This window comes from Bos mutus, chromosome 14 (assembly GCF_027580195.1).
Source record: "Bos mutus isolate GX-2022 chromosome 14, NWIPB_WYAK_1.1, whole genome shotgun sequence".
In the NCBI taxonomy this organism is placed as follows: domain Eukaryota; kingdom Metazoa; phylum Chordata; class Mammalia; order Artiodactyla; family Bovidae; genus Bos; species Bos mutus.
In genome coordinates this window covers 75200052-75217824 of record NC_091630.1, presented here as the reverse complement: position 1 = coordinate 75217824, position 17773 = coordinate 75200052, and the positions used below count along the sequence as shown (strand labels likewise).

Below are 17773 nucleotides of genomic sequence, written 5' to 3'. Positions count from 1 at the left end.
GATCTGTGGTAGCCAGGGGGCAGAGGGAGAGAGGGGTGAGGAGGAGGAGCAGGGAGGAGTTTTAGGGGCGTGAAACTTCCCTGCATGATACTCTCATGAGGTATATGCATCATTCCACATTTGTCCAAACCCCAAAAATGTGCAGCACCCAGACCAGGTCTTAACGTAAACTACGGACTCTGGGTGTTACTCCAGGTGTCAATGCAGGTTCATCACCTGTAGTAAAGGCAGCACTAAGATACAGGGTGTCAAAAGGAGGGGAGTTGTGCATGGGGGGACAGGGGGTATATGGGGAAATCTGTTACTTTCTGTTTAGCTTTGCAATGCATTTCAAACTGCTCTAAAAAGGTTTATCAAAAGAAAACACACACTATGTGCTGAGCACAGAGCTTAGCCTGTGAAAATGAGAGCCCAATAAATCTGAAAGACTTTGTTGCTGTGGTTTTTGTTTTGCTGGTGATGCAACTCAGACTCAGCTAACAGACCTTCTTACGGGCTAAGGCACACTGGGAATCCCCAAAGGGGCCTCTGAGTGACCATTCCTCTAAATTCCTTTATGGATTGCTACTACTGCAGAGTGTCTCCTGAGGCTGGGGTTCCTGAAGCACACTTAGGAAAAGCGTGCTGTTCTCTTGCTCAGTCGCTAAGTCATTTCCAACTCTTTGCAACCCCATGGACTGTAGCCCGCCAGGCTCCTCTGTCCACGTAATTTCCAAGGCTAGAGTACTGGAGTGGGTTGCCAGGCAATCTTCCCAAACCCAGGATTGAACCTGCATTTCCTGCACTGGCAGGGGCCACCTGGGAAGCCCAAGAAACGTGTACTTGATATTCAAAACCAAAAATGAAATGGAAGACTTTCTGAACAACCAGTCTGGACGCACTTCCCACCAAGCATCTGGGTTCCAAGCAAGGCCTGCCATGCTCAGATGCCTAAGGGGTCCAGGCAGCTCCCATCAAACAGTCCTAGCTTTCTGCTCAGCTAATGCCATGGACTCCCGCCCAGGCTACATCACAGGCTCCAGGCTTGTCACTGCCCTCCAATGCCCTTGACCTTCTAGGTCACGCCATCACTCCTAGCGCTTGCAGAAGAACTCGTGCTCACGTGCCCTTCTGAAAGACGCCCTGGGCACACGCCACACACATTCTGCGGGGGGCTGTCACCACCCACTACTGCTTGGGCATCATCAGAGCTGATGGAGGCATTCAGAAGGACTTTGAAGGAGTTTACAGTGATCTCCCCTGAGCCCTTGCTCTTTGATTTTTCCTTTTAATCTCTGATAGTCTGAAAGCAATTTATCTTAGAGCTTATCAGGGCCCCTCATTTCCTGATGCCTTTGAAGACTGTCAGAAGGACGTAGGCAGTGGGAAAGGTGCTGGGAGAAGGGTGCACTCTAAGGACTCATTTATTTCTTTTTCAAAACCTCAGTTCCCAACCAGAGATGAAAACCCAAACTGACACAGGAAACTTGAAAAGAAGAGTGGTTAAAAGAGTTCTTTGCAGAGGACAGCGAGGGCTCCACGCCGTAATGACAGTACGAGAGCCCAGCCCCCGGAGTTTGTTTGCTCCGATGGAAATGCCTTCAAAGCACTACAGGGCTCTTTGAAAGAAGGGAGACAGTGGCCATGCGGTGCGGGGATAGGGGACAGGTGCTAGGGGGGCAGCTCTGGGGGTGAAGCTCCCAGCCCAGCTCACAGCGATGAGTGAACCCCGCCCTGGCCTGCGCCTCGACCCCCAAAGCAAATGGGCTATTCTCAAGTCTGAAACTAGTGGTGGGTGGAAAATATCAAACCTGCCTTCCACTCGGCCACCGAGTGTATTACCTATCACATAAGCACATCTATAAAGTATCTGACAACAAGATAAAAAAAAATAAAGTGGGAGATTCCACTCAGAACAATTTCTCAGGAATAAAAAGCCCATGGTTTTAGCAGATGCTGACCTCAACGGACTCAACCTTTCCTCTACCCTTCTGAGGCCAGTGTTGGCTCAGGCATAGTGCTGGGCACAGAGCTGGGAGACTCTGACCCTGCCCTCACAGGGCTCATGGGAGCTGCGAGCACACAGAGGCCACAAACTATCACGGGACAAGGAGAAAACAGCCATGTTCAGTAGTCATGTATGTATGTATGGATGTGACAGTTGGACCATAAAGAAGGCTGAACACCGAAGAATTCATGCTTTTGAACTGTGGTGCTGGAGAAGACTCTTGAGAGTCCCCTGGACAGCAAGAAGATTACACCAGTCAATCCTAAAGGAAATCAACCCTGAATATTCATTGGCAGGACTGATGCTAAAGCTGAAGTTCTAATACTTTGGCCACCTGATGCAAAGAGTGGTCTCACTGGAAAAGATCCTGATGCTGGGAAAGACTGAGGGCAGGAGCAACAGAGGATGGGATGGTTGGATGGCATCATTGACTCAACAGACATGAGTGTGAGCAAACTCCAGGAGAGACTGAAGGACAGGGAAGCCTGGTGTGCTATAGCCCAAGGGGTCACAAAGAATCAGATACAACTGAGCAACTGAAAAACAAATGGAGAAAGTATGACAAAGACCAGAAAACTGACACAACATTGTGGCTAAGTTAACAAGTTAGGAAAGAGCCAGAAACGTGTTCCAGCCTGGATTTCAATTTCCAGGCTCTTCCTGTCCACTTAGTCAGGCCATGACCCTCACTTCCAGTCCTCGGGCTTGCTTATCAGCAGTTGCTTTATACACAGAAAACTCTGCAGTCTGAGGTCCCTAGTGGACAAATCTCCAAACAGGGTGGCACAGAAACAGATGGTTTGTGATAACAGACTAAAAGACCATATACACTCTCAGCCATTGGAAAGGAAAAAGACTTGTGTGCAATTGCTTTAGTTCAATAACATTTTCCTCTACTTCACAAAAAAAAAAAAAAAAAAAAGTAGCTCCCTCTACTTCTCTGTGCATTGTTGGCAATATATTATTTTAGTCTACTTCCAGAAAGCAACAGGTGAAGTTTTATATATGTATCTTTAAAGACAAGTACAGGGGGAGCGGTCCTAAGATGGCGGAGGAATAGGACAGGGAGACCACTTTCTCCCCCACAAATTTATCAAAAGAACATTTGAACTCTGAGTAAATTCCACAAAACAACATCTGAATGCTGGCAGAGGACATCAGGCACCCAGAAAAGCAGCCCATTGTCTTCAAAAGGAAGTAGGAAAAAATATAAAAGATAAAAAGAGAGACAAAAGAGGTAAGGACAGAGCTCCGTCCCAGGAAGGGAGTCTTAAAAAAGACAGAAGATTCCAAACACCAGGAAACACTCTCACTGGCGAGTTCGCGGCGAGCCTTGGAACCTCAGAGGGCAACATAACCGGGAGGAAAAATAAATAATTAAACCCCACAGGTAAGTGCCCAACGGTAACTTCCAGCAGAGAAGCAGCAAAGATGCCCGCATCCACCACTAGCAAGCCGGGGCTGGGCAGGGAGGCACAGGCTGCATTGCTTAGAGTAAGGCCTGAGGGCAATCTGAGTGAACTCTCTTGGGATAGCAAACCAGACTGTGGGATAGCTACCCCATGTAAAGCTCTAACCTAAGACACCTCCAGGCCTGCTCACAGAACAAAGGACTGAACAGAGCTAGCCGGCTTTGGACCCGCCCATCCCCTCTGGAGACAGGCGGGCGAGAGCAGCCAAAGCCGGAAGAGGGCAATCGCGGCCCCAGAGAGGCATCATCTACCAAACTACAAGCAGGCTTCGTGGCTAACCAAGACTTCTCGGGATTCTGGACGGGCGACATCCACCGGGAGGGTCGCAGCCAGAGATCAGCTCCCCAGGAGAGACACACGGCACACCTGAGAAGGTGCACCCATTGTACACCCAGAAAACCGAGCGGCAGGGACGCGGGAGGCGATAAGTCGCAGCAACAGCGCTCGGCAAGCACCTGGTCACCTGAGCTGCTCGGACCTGGGAAGGGCACAAAAACGCAGGCCCAACAGAGTCTGCACCTCTGAGGACTACCCGAGTGCCTGAGCCTGAGTGGCTTAGACCTGGGAAGCGCATACAACCCAGGGCCGGACTCAGACAATTCCCGGCAGAGCAACCTACAGCCTGAACAGTGTGGGCAGGGAGGCCACACACGCCGTGAGTGGGGGCAGGCCCAGTGTAGTTGAGACACTGGGAGCACACGCCAGTGTTATTTGTGTGCAGCATCCCTCCCTCCCCACAGCACGACTGAACAAGTGAGCCTAAAAAAGTGTCCACCACCGCCCCCTTGTGTCAGGGCGGAAATTAGACACTGACGAGACCAGCAAACAGAAGCTAAACCAAAGGGAACTGCCTTGGAAGTGACAGGTGCAATAGATTAAAACCCTGTAGTTAGTACTGACTACATAGGAAGAGGCCTATAGATCTTGAGAAATATAAGTCGGAACAAGGAACTATCCGAAAATGAATTGACCCCACACTGTCCACAACAACACGTGAGAAAGTCCTAGATATATTTTTACTATTATCATTTTTTAAATTAAAAAAAAACTTTTTAATTTTTAAGTCCTCTATTACTCCTTTAATTTTCATTTTTATAACTTACTATTACTTTGCAAAAAAAGACCCTATTTTTTAAAGCAAACTTCATATATGTATATATTTTATAATTTTGTGACTTTGTTTTTTTCTTTAATATTGTATTTTTGAGAATCCAGCCTCTACTCTAGATTTTTAATCTCTGCTTTTGGGTATTTGTTACCAATTTTGTACCTTTAAGAACTCAATCTTCAGTACCCATTTTTACTTGGGAGCAAGATTACTGGCTTGATGCTCTCTCCCCCTTTGGACTCTCCTTTTTCTCCACCAGGTTGCCTCCATCTCCTCCCTCCCCTTTCTCTTCTCTACCCAACTCTGTGAATCTCTGTGTGTTCCAGACAGTGGAGAACACTTAGGGAACTGATTACTGTCTGGATCTGTCTCTCTCCTTTGGATTCCCCCTTTTATCCTCCTGGCCACCTCTGTCACCTTCCTCCCTCTTCTCTTCTCTGTGTAACTCCATGAACATCTCTGAGCGGTCCAGACTGTGGAGAGCACATAAGGAAGTGATTACTGGCTAGCTTGCACTCTCCCCTTTTGATTCCCTCTCTTCTCCTCCTGGTCACCTCTATCTCCCTCCTCCCTCTTCTCTTCTCCATGTAACTCTGTGAACCTCTCTGGGTGTCCCTCACTGTGGAGAAACTTTTCATCTTTAACCTAGATGTTTTATCATCGGTGCTGTATAGATGGAGAAGTCTTGAGGCTACTGTAAAAATAAGACTGAAAACCAGAGGCAGGAGGCTTAAGTCCAAATCCTGAGAACACCAGAGAACTCCTGACTCCAGGGAACATTAATCGACAGGAGCTCATCAAACGCCTCCATACCTACACTGAAACCAAGCACCACCCAAGGGCCAACAAGTTCCAGAGCAAGACATACCATGCAAATTCTCCAGCAACACAGGAACACAGCCCTGAGCTTCAATATACAGGCTGCCCAAAGTCACTCCAAACCCACTGACATCTCATAACTCATTACTGGACACTTCATTGCACTCCAGGGAGAAGAAATCCAGGTCCACCCACCAGAACACCGACACAAGCTTCCCTAAACAGGAAACCTTGACAAGCCACCCGTACAACCCCACCCACAGTGAGGAAACTCCACAATAAAGAGAACTCCACAAAGTGCCAGAATATGGAAAGGCCACCCCAAACACAGCAATATAAACAAGATGAAAAGACAGAGGAATACCCAGCAGGTAAAGGAACAGGATAAATGCCCACCAAACCAAACAAAGAGGAAGAAATAGGGAACCTACCTGATAAAGAATTCCAAATAATGATAGTGAAAATGATCCAAAATCTTGAAAACAAAAATGGAGTTACAGATAAATAACCTGGAGACAAGGATTGAGAAGATGCAAGACAGGTTTAACAAGGACCTAAAAGAAATAAAAAAGAGTCAATATATAATGAATAATACAATAAATGAGATCAAAAACACTCTGGAGGGAACGAACAGTAGAATAACGGAGGCAGAAGACAGGATAAGTGAGGTAGAAGATAGAATGGTAGAAATAAATGAAACAGAGAGGAAAAAAGAAAAATTAATTAAGAGAAATGAGGACAATCTCAGAGACCTCTGGGACAATGTTAAATGCCCCAACATTCGAATCATAGGAGTCCCAGAAGAAGAAGACAAAAAGAAAGACCATGAGAAAATACTTGAGGAGATAATAGTTGAAAACTTGCCTAAAATGGGGAAGGAAATAATCACCCAAGTGCAAGAAACCCAGAGAGTCCCAAACAGGATAAACCCAAGACGAAACACCCCAAGACACATATTAATCAAATTAACAAAGATCAAACACAAAGAGAAAATATTAAAAGCAACAAGGGAAAAGCAACAAATAACACGCAAGGGGATTCCCATAAGGAAAACACCTGATCTTTCAATAGAAACTCTTCAGGCCAGAAGGGAATGGCAAGACATACTTAAAGTGATCAAAGAAAATAACCTACAGCCCAGATTACTGTACCTAGCAAGGATCTCATTCAAATATGAAGGAGAAATCAAAAGCTTTATAGACAAGCAAAAGCTGAGAGAATTCAGCACCACCAAACCAGCTCTCCAACAAATGCTAAAGGATATTCTCTAGACAGGAAACACAGTAAGAGTGTATAAACTTGAACCCAAAACAATAAAGTAAATGGCAACGGACCATACTTATTAATAATTACCTTAAATGTAAATGGGTTGAATGCCCCAACCAAAAGACAAAGACTGGCTGAATGGACACAAAAACAAGACCCCTACATATGTTGTCTATAAGAGACCCACCCTGAAACAAGAGACACATACAGACTGAAAGTGAAGGGCTGGAAAAAGATATTCCATGCAAATAGAGACCAAAAGAAAGCAGGAGTAGCAATACTCATATAAGATAAAATAGACTTTAAAACAAAGGCTGTGAAAAGAGACAAAGAAGGACACTACATAATGATCAAAGGATCAATCTAAGAAGAAGATATAACAATTATAAATATATATGCACCCAACATAGGAGCACCGCAATATGGAAGACAAATGCTAACAAGTATGAAAGGGGAAATTAACAATAACACAATAATAGTGGGAGACTTTAATACCCCACTCATACCTATGGATAGATCAACTAAACAGAAAATTAACAAGGAAACATAAACTTTAAACGATACAATAGACCAGTTAGACCTAACTGATATCTATAGGACATTTCACCCCAAAACAATGCATTTCACATTTTTCTCAAGCGCACACGGAACCTCCTCCAGGATAGATCACATCCTGGGCCATAAATCTAGCTTTGGTAAATTCAAAAAACTTCAAATCATTCCAGGCATCTTCTCTGACCACAATGCAGTAAGATTTTCTCAATTACAGAAGAAAAACTATTAAAAATTCCAACATACGGAGGCTGAAAAACACGCTGCCGAATAACCAACAAATCACAGAAGAAATCAAAAAAGAAATCAAAATATGCATAGAAACGAGTGAAAATGAAAACACAACAACCCAAAACCTGTGGGATACTGTAAAAGCAGTGCTAAGGGGAAAGTTCATAGCAATACAGGCATACCTCAAGAAACAAGAAAAAAGTCAAATAAATAACCTAACTCTACACCTAAAGCAATTAGAAAAGGAAGATATGAAGAACCCCAGGGTTAGTAGAAGGAAAGAAATCTTAAAAATTAGGGCAGAAATAAATGCAAAAGAAACAAAAGAGACCATAGCAAAAATCAACAAAGCCAAAAGCTGGTTCTTTGAGAAGATAAATAAAATTGACAAACCATTAGCCAGACTCATCAAGAAATAAAGGGAGAAAAATTAAATCAATAAAATTAGAAATGAAAATGGAGAGATCACAACAGACAACAAAGAAATACAAAGGATCATAAGAGACTACTATCAGCAATTATATGCCAATAAAATGGACAACTTGGAAGAAATGGACAAATTCTTAGAAAAGTACAACTTTCCAAAACTGAATCAGAAAGAAATAGAAAATCTTAACAGACCCATCACAAGCACAGAAATTGAAACTGTGATCAGAAATCTTCCAGCAAACAAAAGCCCAGGATCAGATGGCTTCACAGCTGAATTCTACCAAAAATTCAGAGAAGAGCTAACACCTACCCTACTCAAACTCTTCCAGAAAATTGCAGAGGAAGGTAAATTTCCAAACTCATTCTATGAGGCCACCATCACCCTACTACCAAAACCTGACAAATATGCCACAAAAAAAGAAAACTACAGGCCAATATCACTGATGAACATAGATGCAAAAATCCTTAACAAAATTCTAGCAATCAGAATCCAACAACACATTAAAAAGATCATACATCATGACCATATGGACTTTATCCCAGGGATGCAAGGATTCTTCAATATCCACAAATCAATCAATGTAATGCAGCACATAAACAAATTGAAAAATAAAAGCCATATGATTATCTCAATAGATGCAGAGAAAGCCTTTGACAAAATTCAACATCCATTTATGATAAAAACCCTCCAGAAGGCAGGAACAGAAGAAACATACCTCAACATAATAAAAGCTATATATGACAAACCCACAGCAAACATTATCCTCAATGGTGAAAAACTGAAAGCATGTCCCCTAAAGTCAGGAGCAAGACAAGGGTGCCCACTCTCACCACTACTATTCAACATAGTTTTGGAAATTTTGGCCACAGCAATTAGAGCAGAAAAAGAAGTAAAAGGAATCCAAATTGGAAAAGAAGTAAAATTCTCACTATTTGCAGATGACATGATCCTCTACATAGAAAACCCTAAAGACTCCACCAGAAAATTACCAGAGCTAATCAATGAATATAGTAAAGTTTCAGGATATAAAATCAACACACAGAAATCCCTTGCATTCCTATACACTAATAATGAGAAAATAAGGAAACAATTCCATTCACCATTGCAACAAAGAGAATAAAATACTTGGAATATATCCACCTAAAGAAACAAAAGACCTATATATAGAAAACTATAAAACACTGGTGAAAGAAATCAGAGGACACTAATAGATGGAGAAATATACCATGTTCATGGATCCGAAGAATCAACATAGTGAAAATGAGTATACTACCCAAAGCAATCTATAGATTCAATGCAATCCCTATCAAGCTATCAACAGTATTTTTCACAGACCTAGAACAAATAATTTCACAATTTGTATGGAAATACAAAAAAACTCGAATAGCCAAAGCAATCTTGAGAAAGAAGAATGGAACTGGAGGAATCAACCTGCCTGACTTCAGGCTCTACTACAAAGCCACAGTCATCAAGACAGTATGGTACTGGCACAAAGACAGAAATATAGATCAATGGAACAAAATAGAAAGCCCAGAGATAAACCCATGCACCTATGGACACCTTTTCTTTGACAAACGAGGCAAGAATATACAATGGAGAAAAGACAATCTCTTTAACAAGTGGTGCTGCGAAAACTGGCCAACCACTTGTAAAACAATGAAACTAGAACACTTTCTAACACCATACACAAAAATAAACTCAAAATGGATTAATAATCTAAACGTAAGACCAGAAACTATAAAACTACTAGAGGAAAACATAGGCAAAACACTCTCCGACATAAATCACAGCAGGATCCTCATGACCCACCTCCCAGAACATCGGAAATAAAAGCAAAAATAAACAAATGGGACCTAATTAAAATTAAAAGCTTCTGCGCAACAAAGGAAACTATAAGCAAGGTGAAAAGACAGCCTTCAGAATGGGAGAAAATAGCAAATGAAGCAACTGACAAAGAATTAATCTCAAAAATATACAAGCAACTCCTGCAGCTCAATTCCAGAAAAATAAACAACCCAATCCAAAAATGGGCCAAAGAACTAAACAGACATTTCTCCAAAGAAGACATATAGATAGCTAACAAACACATGAAAAGATGCTCAACATCACTCATTACCAGAGAAATGCAAATCAAAACCACAGTGAGGTACCATTTCACGCCAGTTAGAATGGCTGCTATCCAAAAGTCTGCAAGCAATAAATGCTGGAGAGGGAGAAAAGGAACCCTCTTACACTATTGGTGGGAATGCAAACTAGTACAGCCACTATGGAAAACAGTGTGGAGATTCCTTAAAAAACTGGAAATAGAACTGCCATATGACCCAGCAATCCCCCTGCTGGGCATACACACCAAGGAAACCAGAACTGAAAGACACGTGTACCCCAATGTTCATTACAGCACTGTTTATAGTAGCCAGGACACGGAAGCAACCTAGATGTCCATCACCAGACAAATGGATAAGAAAGCTGTGGTACATATACACAATGGAGTATTACCCAGCCATTAAAAACAATACATTTGAATCAGTTCTAATGAGGTGAATGAAACTGGAGCCTATTATACAGAGTGAAGTAAGTCAGAAATAAAAATAACAATACAGTATAATAACGCATATATATGGAATTTAGAAAGGTGGTAATGATAACCCTGTATGCAAGACAGCAAAAGAGACATAGATGTATAGGACGGTCTTTTGGACTCTGTGGGAAAGGGCAAGGGTGGGATGATTTGGGAGAAGAGCATTGAAACATGTACGTTATCATATGTGGAATGAATCGCCAGTCCAGGTTCGATTCATGATACAGGATGCTCGGGGCTGGTGCACTGGGATGACCCAGAGGGATGGGATGGGGAGGGAGGTGGGAGGGGGGTTCAGGATGGGGAACACATGTATACCCATGGCAGATTCATGTCAATGTATGGCAAAACCAATACAATGTTGTAAAGTAATTATCCTCCAATTAAAATAAATAAATGTATATTAAAAAATAATAATAAATAAGGACAAGTACAGACTAGGCACTTCTCCAAGACAGGCACTGATTTTCAATGTTTGCTGAAAAGCCACTATGCCCTGGATGGAAGCAGTAGCACCACCACTGTTACTATGGCTTCTCCTGCTACCACCAGTAACAAGAAGGAAGAGCTAGTGTAGACTGCCCCCCATGCCTGGACTTGTGCTGGGTCCCTCACAAATGTCCCCATGGAAACCCTGGAGGCCGGGACTGTCACTCCACTTTTACAGACAAGGGGTCAGAGACGTTAGATAGTGAGACCACACCACTTACAAGTGAAGGAGTCAGGATGCAAGACCAGAATGAGTCCGCTCCTCCCAGGTGAAGGCTTGTAACAGTCATGGTGCCCTGAACATCGGGTGCCTGCAAGGGCTCCTGTGAAGGCACACAAGCCAGGAAGAACAAAGGGGAAGAGACTGATATATCCTGACTATCCACTGGAAGCTTGACTTCCTGCTACTTCACATGTCTGTGTCGGGATGAACCTGATTTAAAAATAGGTTCCCAGGTCCCCCTCACAAATTATGGTGGAGGTATGAGCCAGGAATATCATTCATAACAATTACCCCTGAGTATTGCTGATTCAGAATGTCATAAATTACATCATGGGGTTAATGACTTGCAAACTCATCTAATGGGACCTACAAAGGAGGTCACCCTTTTGACATTACCACCAAGAACATACGTGCACACACAATGGCATATAAACACACTGAAACATGGAACTAAAGGTCTCAGAAAACAATACCTATTACCTTGTTATGGGTAAAGAGTGCTGATTAAATTCTACTTCATTCTATTTCATTTTTAAGATACACTACATTCAAAAAACTAAGATTGTGGCATCCAGTCCCATCACTTCATGGCAAATAGATGGGGAAATGATGGAAACAGTGACATTTTGGGGGGCTCCAAAATCACTGCAGATGGTGACTGCAGCCATGAAATTAAAAGACGCTTACTCCTTGGAAGAAAAGCTATGACCAACCTAGACAGCATATTAAAAAGCAGAGATGTTACTTTGCCAACAATGATCTGTCTAGTCAAAGCTATGGTTTTTCCAGTGATCATGTATGGGTATAAAAGTTAGACTATAAAGAAAGCTGAGCGCCAAAGAATTGATGTTTTTGAACTGTGGTGTTGGAGAAGACTCTTGAGAGTCCCTTGGACTGCAAGATCAAACCAGTCCATCCTAAAGGAAATGAATCCTGAATGTTCATTGGAAGGACTGATGCTGAAGCTGAAGCTCCAATACTTTGGCCACCTGGTGCGAAGAACTGACTCATTTGAAAAGACCTGATGCTGGGAAAGATTGAAGGCGGGCCGAGAAGGGGACAACAAAGGATGAGATGGTTGGATGGTATCACCGACACAATGGACATGAGTTTGAACAAGCTCCGGAGTTGGTGATGGACAGAGAAGCCTGGCATGCTGTAGTCCGTGGGGTCACAAAGAGATGGACATGATTGATCTGAACTGAGTTGTAATCCACTGAACTAACTTCACAATCCTCTAATGGATCATGACCTGGGGGCTGAAAAAACACTGACCTGGGTGTTCCACATTTATTTTCTAGCTTAATCTTCACTATCCTGAGAAGTCAAAGAAAGTACCATACCTCCATTTTACAGAGGAGAATACTGAGGGTCAGTGATGCTAAGCAATTTGCCCAAGATCACAGAGGTGGCTATGGGGTCTGAACATTAACATGCTAGAACCAAACTTGGTTTTCTCAAGTTTCCCTTTCACAGCATTTGCCCAGTGCTGTTAAAAAAACAATGGGTTCAGAAATGTCATTGACTAACTTCCTTGACCAGGCCCCCATGTTTCCTTGATGGCAATACATCCTTGACTCTGAGTCATGCTGCCTGATCACTGATGGGAGGGAGGAGATGGAGGGAAGCAGCTACAGGGAAGTGCCTGTACAAGCACTGAGCCAAGTTCTTTATTCAGAGCGATCCATTTAACGGCCCGATAATCCAAGAGACCTACGTACGGATACAAAGACATACGTATGTGTACATGTATATTTTGCATATAGAGGTGTGTGTGATACACGTGTGCACACGTGAGTGGGTGTGCACAATGCATGTGTGGGTATGTCTGTGCATATACTGTGTGTATAAAGAGTCAATATGCTTTTTAATACATATTTCACAGAAGGCTACTGAGTCTCAGAGAGGACAAGCAATTTGTCCAGTGTCATACAGCCTGTGTGATTACTGGAGACAATATCTGAATCCAGTTATCCAACCTCAAAGCATGTGCTCTTTATACCCACTAAACCCAAAATACCCTGACTTTCCCTTGGTAATGCACTTCCCGAGTGTTAGTGATTTCAGGCCAGGAAACGGAGGTGTCAGATCAAGCTTCTGAAGCCTTGTTCTGCACAGAGAAAGGAACGCGGTCAGAGCAGAAGCACGCCTGGGACAGGTGCGCTTCCTTTACCACTTGAAGAGTCTCGAATCACGCTCTCAGGGTAGAGGAGCATATGGCAAAATAAACACTCACTCACTGTGTCACAGGATCACCCACCGGAGAATCAGACAACTTTTACCACCATGAGACTATTTAACAGCACCTTGAATTAACATATCACTTTTAAAAAAATGCTTTACAGACATTCTTTCGCAGGGTCTCCAAGGAATAACGCGATAATATCATCAGTGATCTTCAATGTTGACTGCGCTCTTACTATGACTCAAACAGTGTGTCTAGCGCTCGGCAGGCATCATCTAACTTAACCTCTCAACAGTTTTTAGTGGTGGCTATTAGTATTATTGGCCCTGTTATTAACGGTCCTTTAAACCGTCATTTAAGAGAGCGGTTCCCCAACCATTTGGGGACCAGGGATGGGTTTCATGGAAAACAAAGTTTCCACGGACAGGAGCTGAGGAGGGGATGGTCTCGGGATGATCCAAGCATATCATGTTTACTATGCCACCGCTACTCTGACAGGAGGTGGAGCTCAGGCGGTCATGTGAGCGAGGGGGAGTGGCTGGAAGCACAGATGAAGCTTGGCTCCCTGGCCCGCCTCTCGCCTCCTGCTGTACAGCCCAGTTCCTAACAGGCCATGGACTGCTACAGGTCCATGGCCTGGGGGCGTGGGGGGAGGGGGACCCCTGATTTAAGAAACCTTTGCTTTATTTCTGTTCTGTAGATCTTTCTTCTATAGGCTTTCTCTGATGCTGAAAAATCTGCAGAGGAAGCCAATGTTTTCAATGGGATCATCTTCCCAACAGACGCGAGGCTCTCCCTGTGAGAAGAGCCCTGGGGTGAAGGAAGGCCTCTGTTAGCATGAAGGGCCTGTGTCGTGAGAAGGGCCTCTCCGTTCTCTGGGGTGGATGCTCACACACCGGGCTCCCGAAGGAGCAGGGGCACCTCCGTGCACATCGCCGAGAGCAAGCGGGGAGCACCCAGGGGAGATGGGGCTGCCACTAGGGCGGGCTACTTACCAGCTCAGTGTGGACTTTAAGATGTGCCTGCAGCTTATATTTATCTGGAGTCGAGTAGTCACAGCCGTCAGTGGGACACTTCAGCAAGATGTTACTGTGTTTCTGAATTACATGGCGTTTAAGGCAGTTTTTGGTGATGGAAGAATAGTGACACTGGGAGCAATAATACAGATGTTCCCGGGTGTGGGTGCGGACATGCATGTCAAAATGCACTTGGTACCAAAAAAGTTTGCCTAAAAAAATATTTTCACATGAGAACAAGGAAGTTTCTTTTATCCTGAATTTGATCTTTTTTTTAATTAGTATTAGTATTATTTTATTTTTTTAAGAACTATCTTCCTTTCCCTCTCGTGCTTGTCCGGGTCACCCTTCACACTTTGCACCACATCTCTGTCTGGAAATGACTTTTCAAAGGTGGCAGGTGGCAAAAATTAAGGGTGCTGCTACTCCTTCTGCATGACATCAGTGCTGGGAGGAGTAAAGGAGCGCTTACCGAGGACCAGTTATGGTACCACGTATGTTTACGCACATGGGTGACATCACCAGGCTCTAAGCTCCGCGGGCACCTGGGCCATCTCCCATGGGTCCTGCCCGCTCTCAGGAGACCCCAAGGCCAGGCTTCCACCGCGAGCTGCGAGGGATGCACTCAGCGTCTCCCTACAAAGAGCTGCAGTCACTCCCGTTAACATCTCTCTGCCCACCTAGGCAACGGCCACAACTTACTAAAGCTAGACTTTTAAACTTCTCATGCGACAGAAGAAAGTTACCTCTTGGCTAAAGCTCAGGCGGGGGCCATAGGATAAACCTCCGCCTCGCAGGCCTGGCCAAGCCAGCGGGTTTGGCTGTCCCAGCATCCTAGCTGCCTTCACAGACTTCACAGGCTACTGCACCATGGTGGTGCCATTGCTATCTACCCAGGACGGCGAGCTCACTTAGAAGGTGTTCTTTGCAAAGAGACACGAGCTCAACTCAAACAGGAGGTGGACCCGCAGCCAGGTGGCCGGATGGGCTGCGGGGAAGACAGCCCCCCAGCCTCGTGCCCGGCCCCACCCCTTACCACAGTATTCACACTCCAGGTCCCCGTACACCTTCCGGATCCTCTCACACAGGCCGGTGTTCATCCGCCTCTTCTGCAAACTGTCCAGGATCTTCATGAAGGCAGTGAGACCGGCCCGGTGCTCGGGGGCGGGTGTGCAAGAGGCAGGCTGGCACAGGGCCGCCTCCCTCCCACCAGCTCCCGGGGGAGGGTCTGAGGCCTGAGCTGGGTTGGACCTGAGGCCTCTGCTGGGATCTGGGCCATCGCATGAGAAGGCTGCCACTTTCTGCCCCTCGGCTGGAGGGCTCTTGGCGCCCGGAGCCTCGGAGTTTGCTTCCATGCCTTTGGCCTTGGACAGCAGAGGTGCCACGTCCTGGCCCTGAATCGGGGCAGCGCCTCCCTGCTGGGTGTCACCGGTCTTCTCGGGAGTAGCAGCGGGAGCCTCAGCTGTGGGGGGATCGCTCTTCATCAAGAACTCACTGGAAAGCCCCGCGTGCGGACGGAGGTCCGGGGACATGGCGGAGGCTGCCAGCTCACGGGGTGGAGGGGCCGGGGCGGTGCCATTGGGCTGGGCAGCGGCCAAGCGCACCAGCGAGGCGGGCACCTCCGCAGGGGCCCTGGGCTCCACTGCGGGCCGTGCCTGTCCGGGGCTGGCTGCCTCCTTGGGCACGTTTACCCCCTGGAACACGAACTCCTCTTCTGCCAGTTGCAGCTGCCCACCCAGGGCCTCCTGCTGGATGTCCCCGCCGGGCTCCAGGAGGCAGAAGCTTTGGTTGATGGAGCTGGTGAAGACGAGAGTCTCCTGGGCGGCCCCGTGAGCCTCCTTGATGTGCGCACGCAGGCGGATGGAGCTGACGAACTTCTTGGGGCACAGGGCGCACACGTACACGAACGGGTGCTTCCGGACGTGCAGCTCCAGCGCCTGGTACTTGGTGGCGCCATGGCCACAGAGCTCGCAGGCGAAGGGCCACTTATCACCGTGGACCAGCATGTGGCGGTCGCGGTCCAGCTCGTTCTTGAACTTGCGCTCACAGATGTGGCAGTCGTAGAGCAGCTGCCGTTTGCCCTCCCTCGTCATCAGGCACAGCTCATCCAGGGCCTCCTGCACCGGCTTATCCTGCGGGTCGTGCGCGTCGCGGATATGCTTGATGAGGTTCTTGACGTCCGAGTACTTCTTCTTGCAGAAGCGGCAGTGCTGCTTGATCTTCTTGTGCACGCGCTCCACGTGCACCTTGAGGTGGCCCTTGCTCAGGCAGGTGAAGGAGCAGCAGTCGCACGCGAACTTCTCGCCCGTGTGCTTGCGCAGGTGCACGTTGAGGTTGGCCTTGATGGCGCTGGCGTAGCTGCACTGGGAGCACTTGTAGGGCTTCTCCTTGGTGTGGATCCGCAGGTGGGCCTGCAGTGAGTGCTTGAACTTGAAGACCTTGTTGCAGTACTCACAGGTGAAGATCTTGAGCTGGGTGGGCCCGAGCCTGGGAACAGAGGGCAGCACGGTTATGGGTGGAGACCCTGCACCTTCCCCATGCCTCCCACCCACCTTCCTTCTAGGTGCCAAAACACCCAAGGCTTAAAGGTGAGCTAGCGGACACTGTGGCTGAGGATGGGGGAGGCATTCATTCATCAACAAGCAAGGCTGGACGGTCTGCAATCCACAAATGATGGTCACCAAAGGGCTGCGCCTTGTACCAGGGACAGGAGTTGACTGGTGAGCCCAGGGGGTGGGTGAGGCTTTGTCTCCTCCAAACTGCTGCCTCAGGACTCTGCCCAGGTTCTCCAGGCAGATCCTCAGAAACACCAACGATCATTTAGTCCTGTTAATCAGACACCATTAAGCTGTACCCACGGTTAACTGTATGGCTTCCCTGGTGGCTCAGTGGTAAAGAACCCGTCTGCCAGTGCAGGTGACACAGGTTGGATCCTTGGGTTGGGAAAATCCCCTGGAGGAGGGCACTGGCAACCCCCTCCAGTGTTCTTGCCTGGAGAATCCCATGGACAGAGGAGCCTGGGGGGCTACATATAGGGTCGCAAAGAGTAGGACAGGACTGCAGCAACTTAGAAAACTGGCATTGTAACTGTCAAGTCTATTTATGGAACTAACCATACGACTATGTTTGACCAACACAGGTTCCTCTATGTTTTAAACAGAAAATATTTAAACAGACTGCAGCCTGTAAACACCAGAGGGTACCAGTCTCCTGCTGTAATTGAGACATTCAGATCTGAAAGTAGGTACTATGCCTGCATGCTAAACCCAAGGCAAATTTAAGGAAGCAAATCTGGATATTTCTCAAATGACAGAGATATCCAGAAGGTGATCATTTTACTTAGTGGAAGAAACTCTGGGTTCATAGTGTTAATTAAATAAACAAATCACGGGCATTTCCTTCTCTAAATGCAAGGTC

General features: G+C 46.0%; 1 protein-coding gene across 2 annotated transcripts in view; it reads right to left on the bottom strand.

Annotated features, from left to right (window-relative positions):
• The window catches only part of ZFAT (zinc finger and AT-hook domain containing), a 158458-nt gene that overhangs the window by 76390 nt on the left and 64295 nt on the right, over window positions 1-17773 (bottom strand). Inside the window, exons 6-8 of one of the 2 annotated variants that reach the window (XM_070382748.1) lie at window positions 15393-16843; window positions 14336-14568; window positions 11154-11255 (exon numbers count right to left, since the gene is read on the bottom strand). In XM_070382748.1, coding sequence (XP_070238849.1) covers window positions 11154-11255; window positions 14336-14568; window positions 15393-16843 — 1786 coding nt within the window. The remainder of the gene's footprint in view (window positions 1-11153; window positions 11256-14335; window positions 14569-15392; window positions 16844-17773) is intronic. The other variant, XM_070382749.1, reaches the window with a different exon arrangement.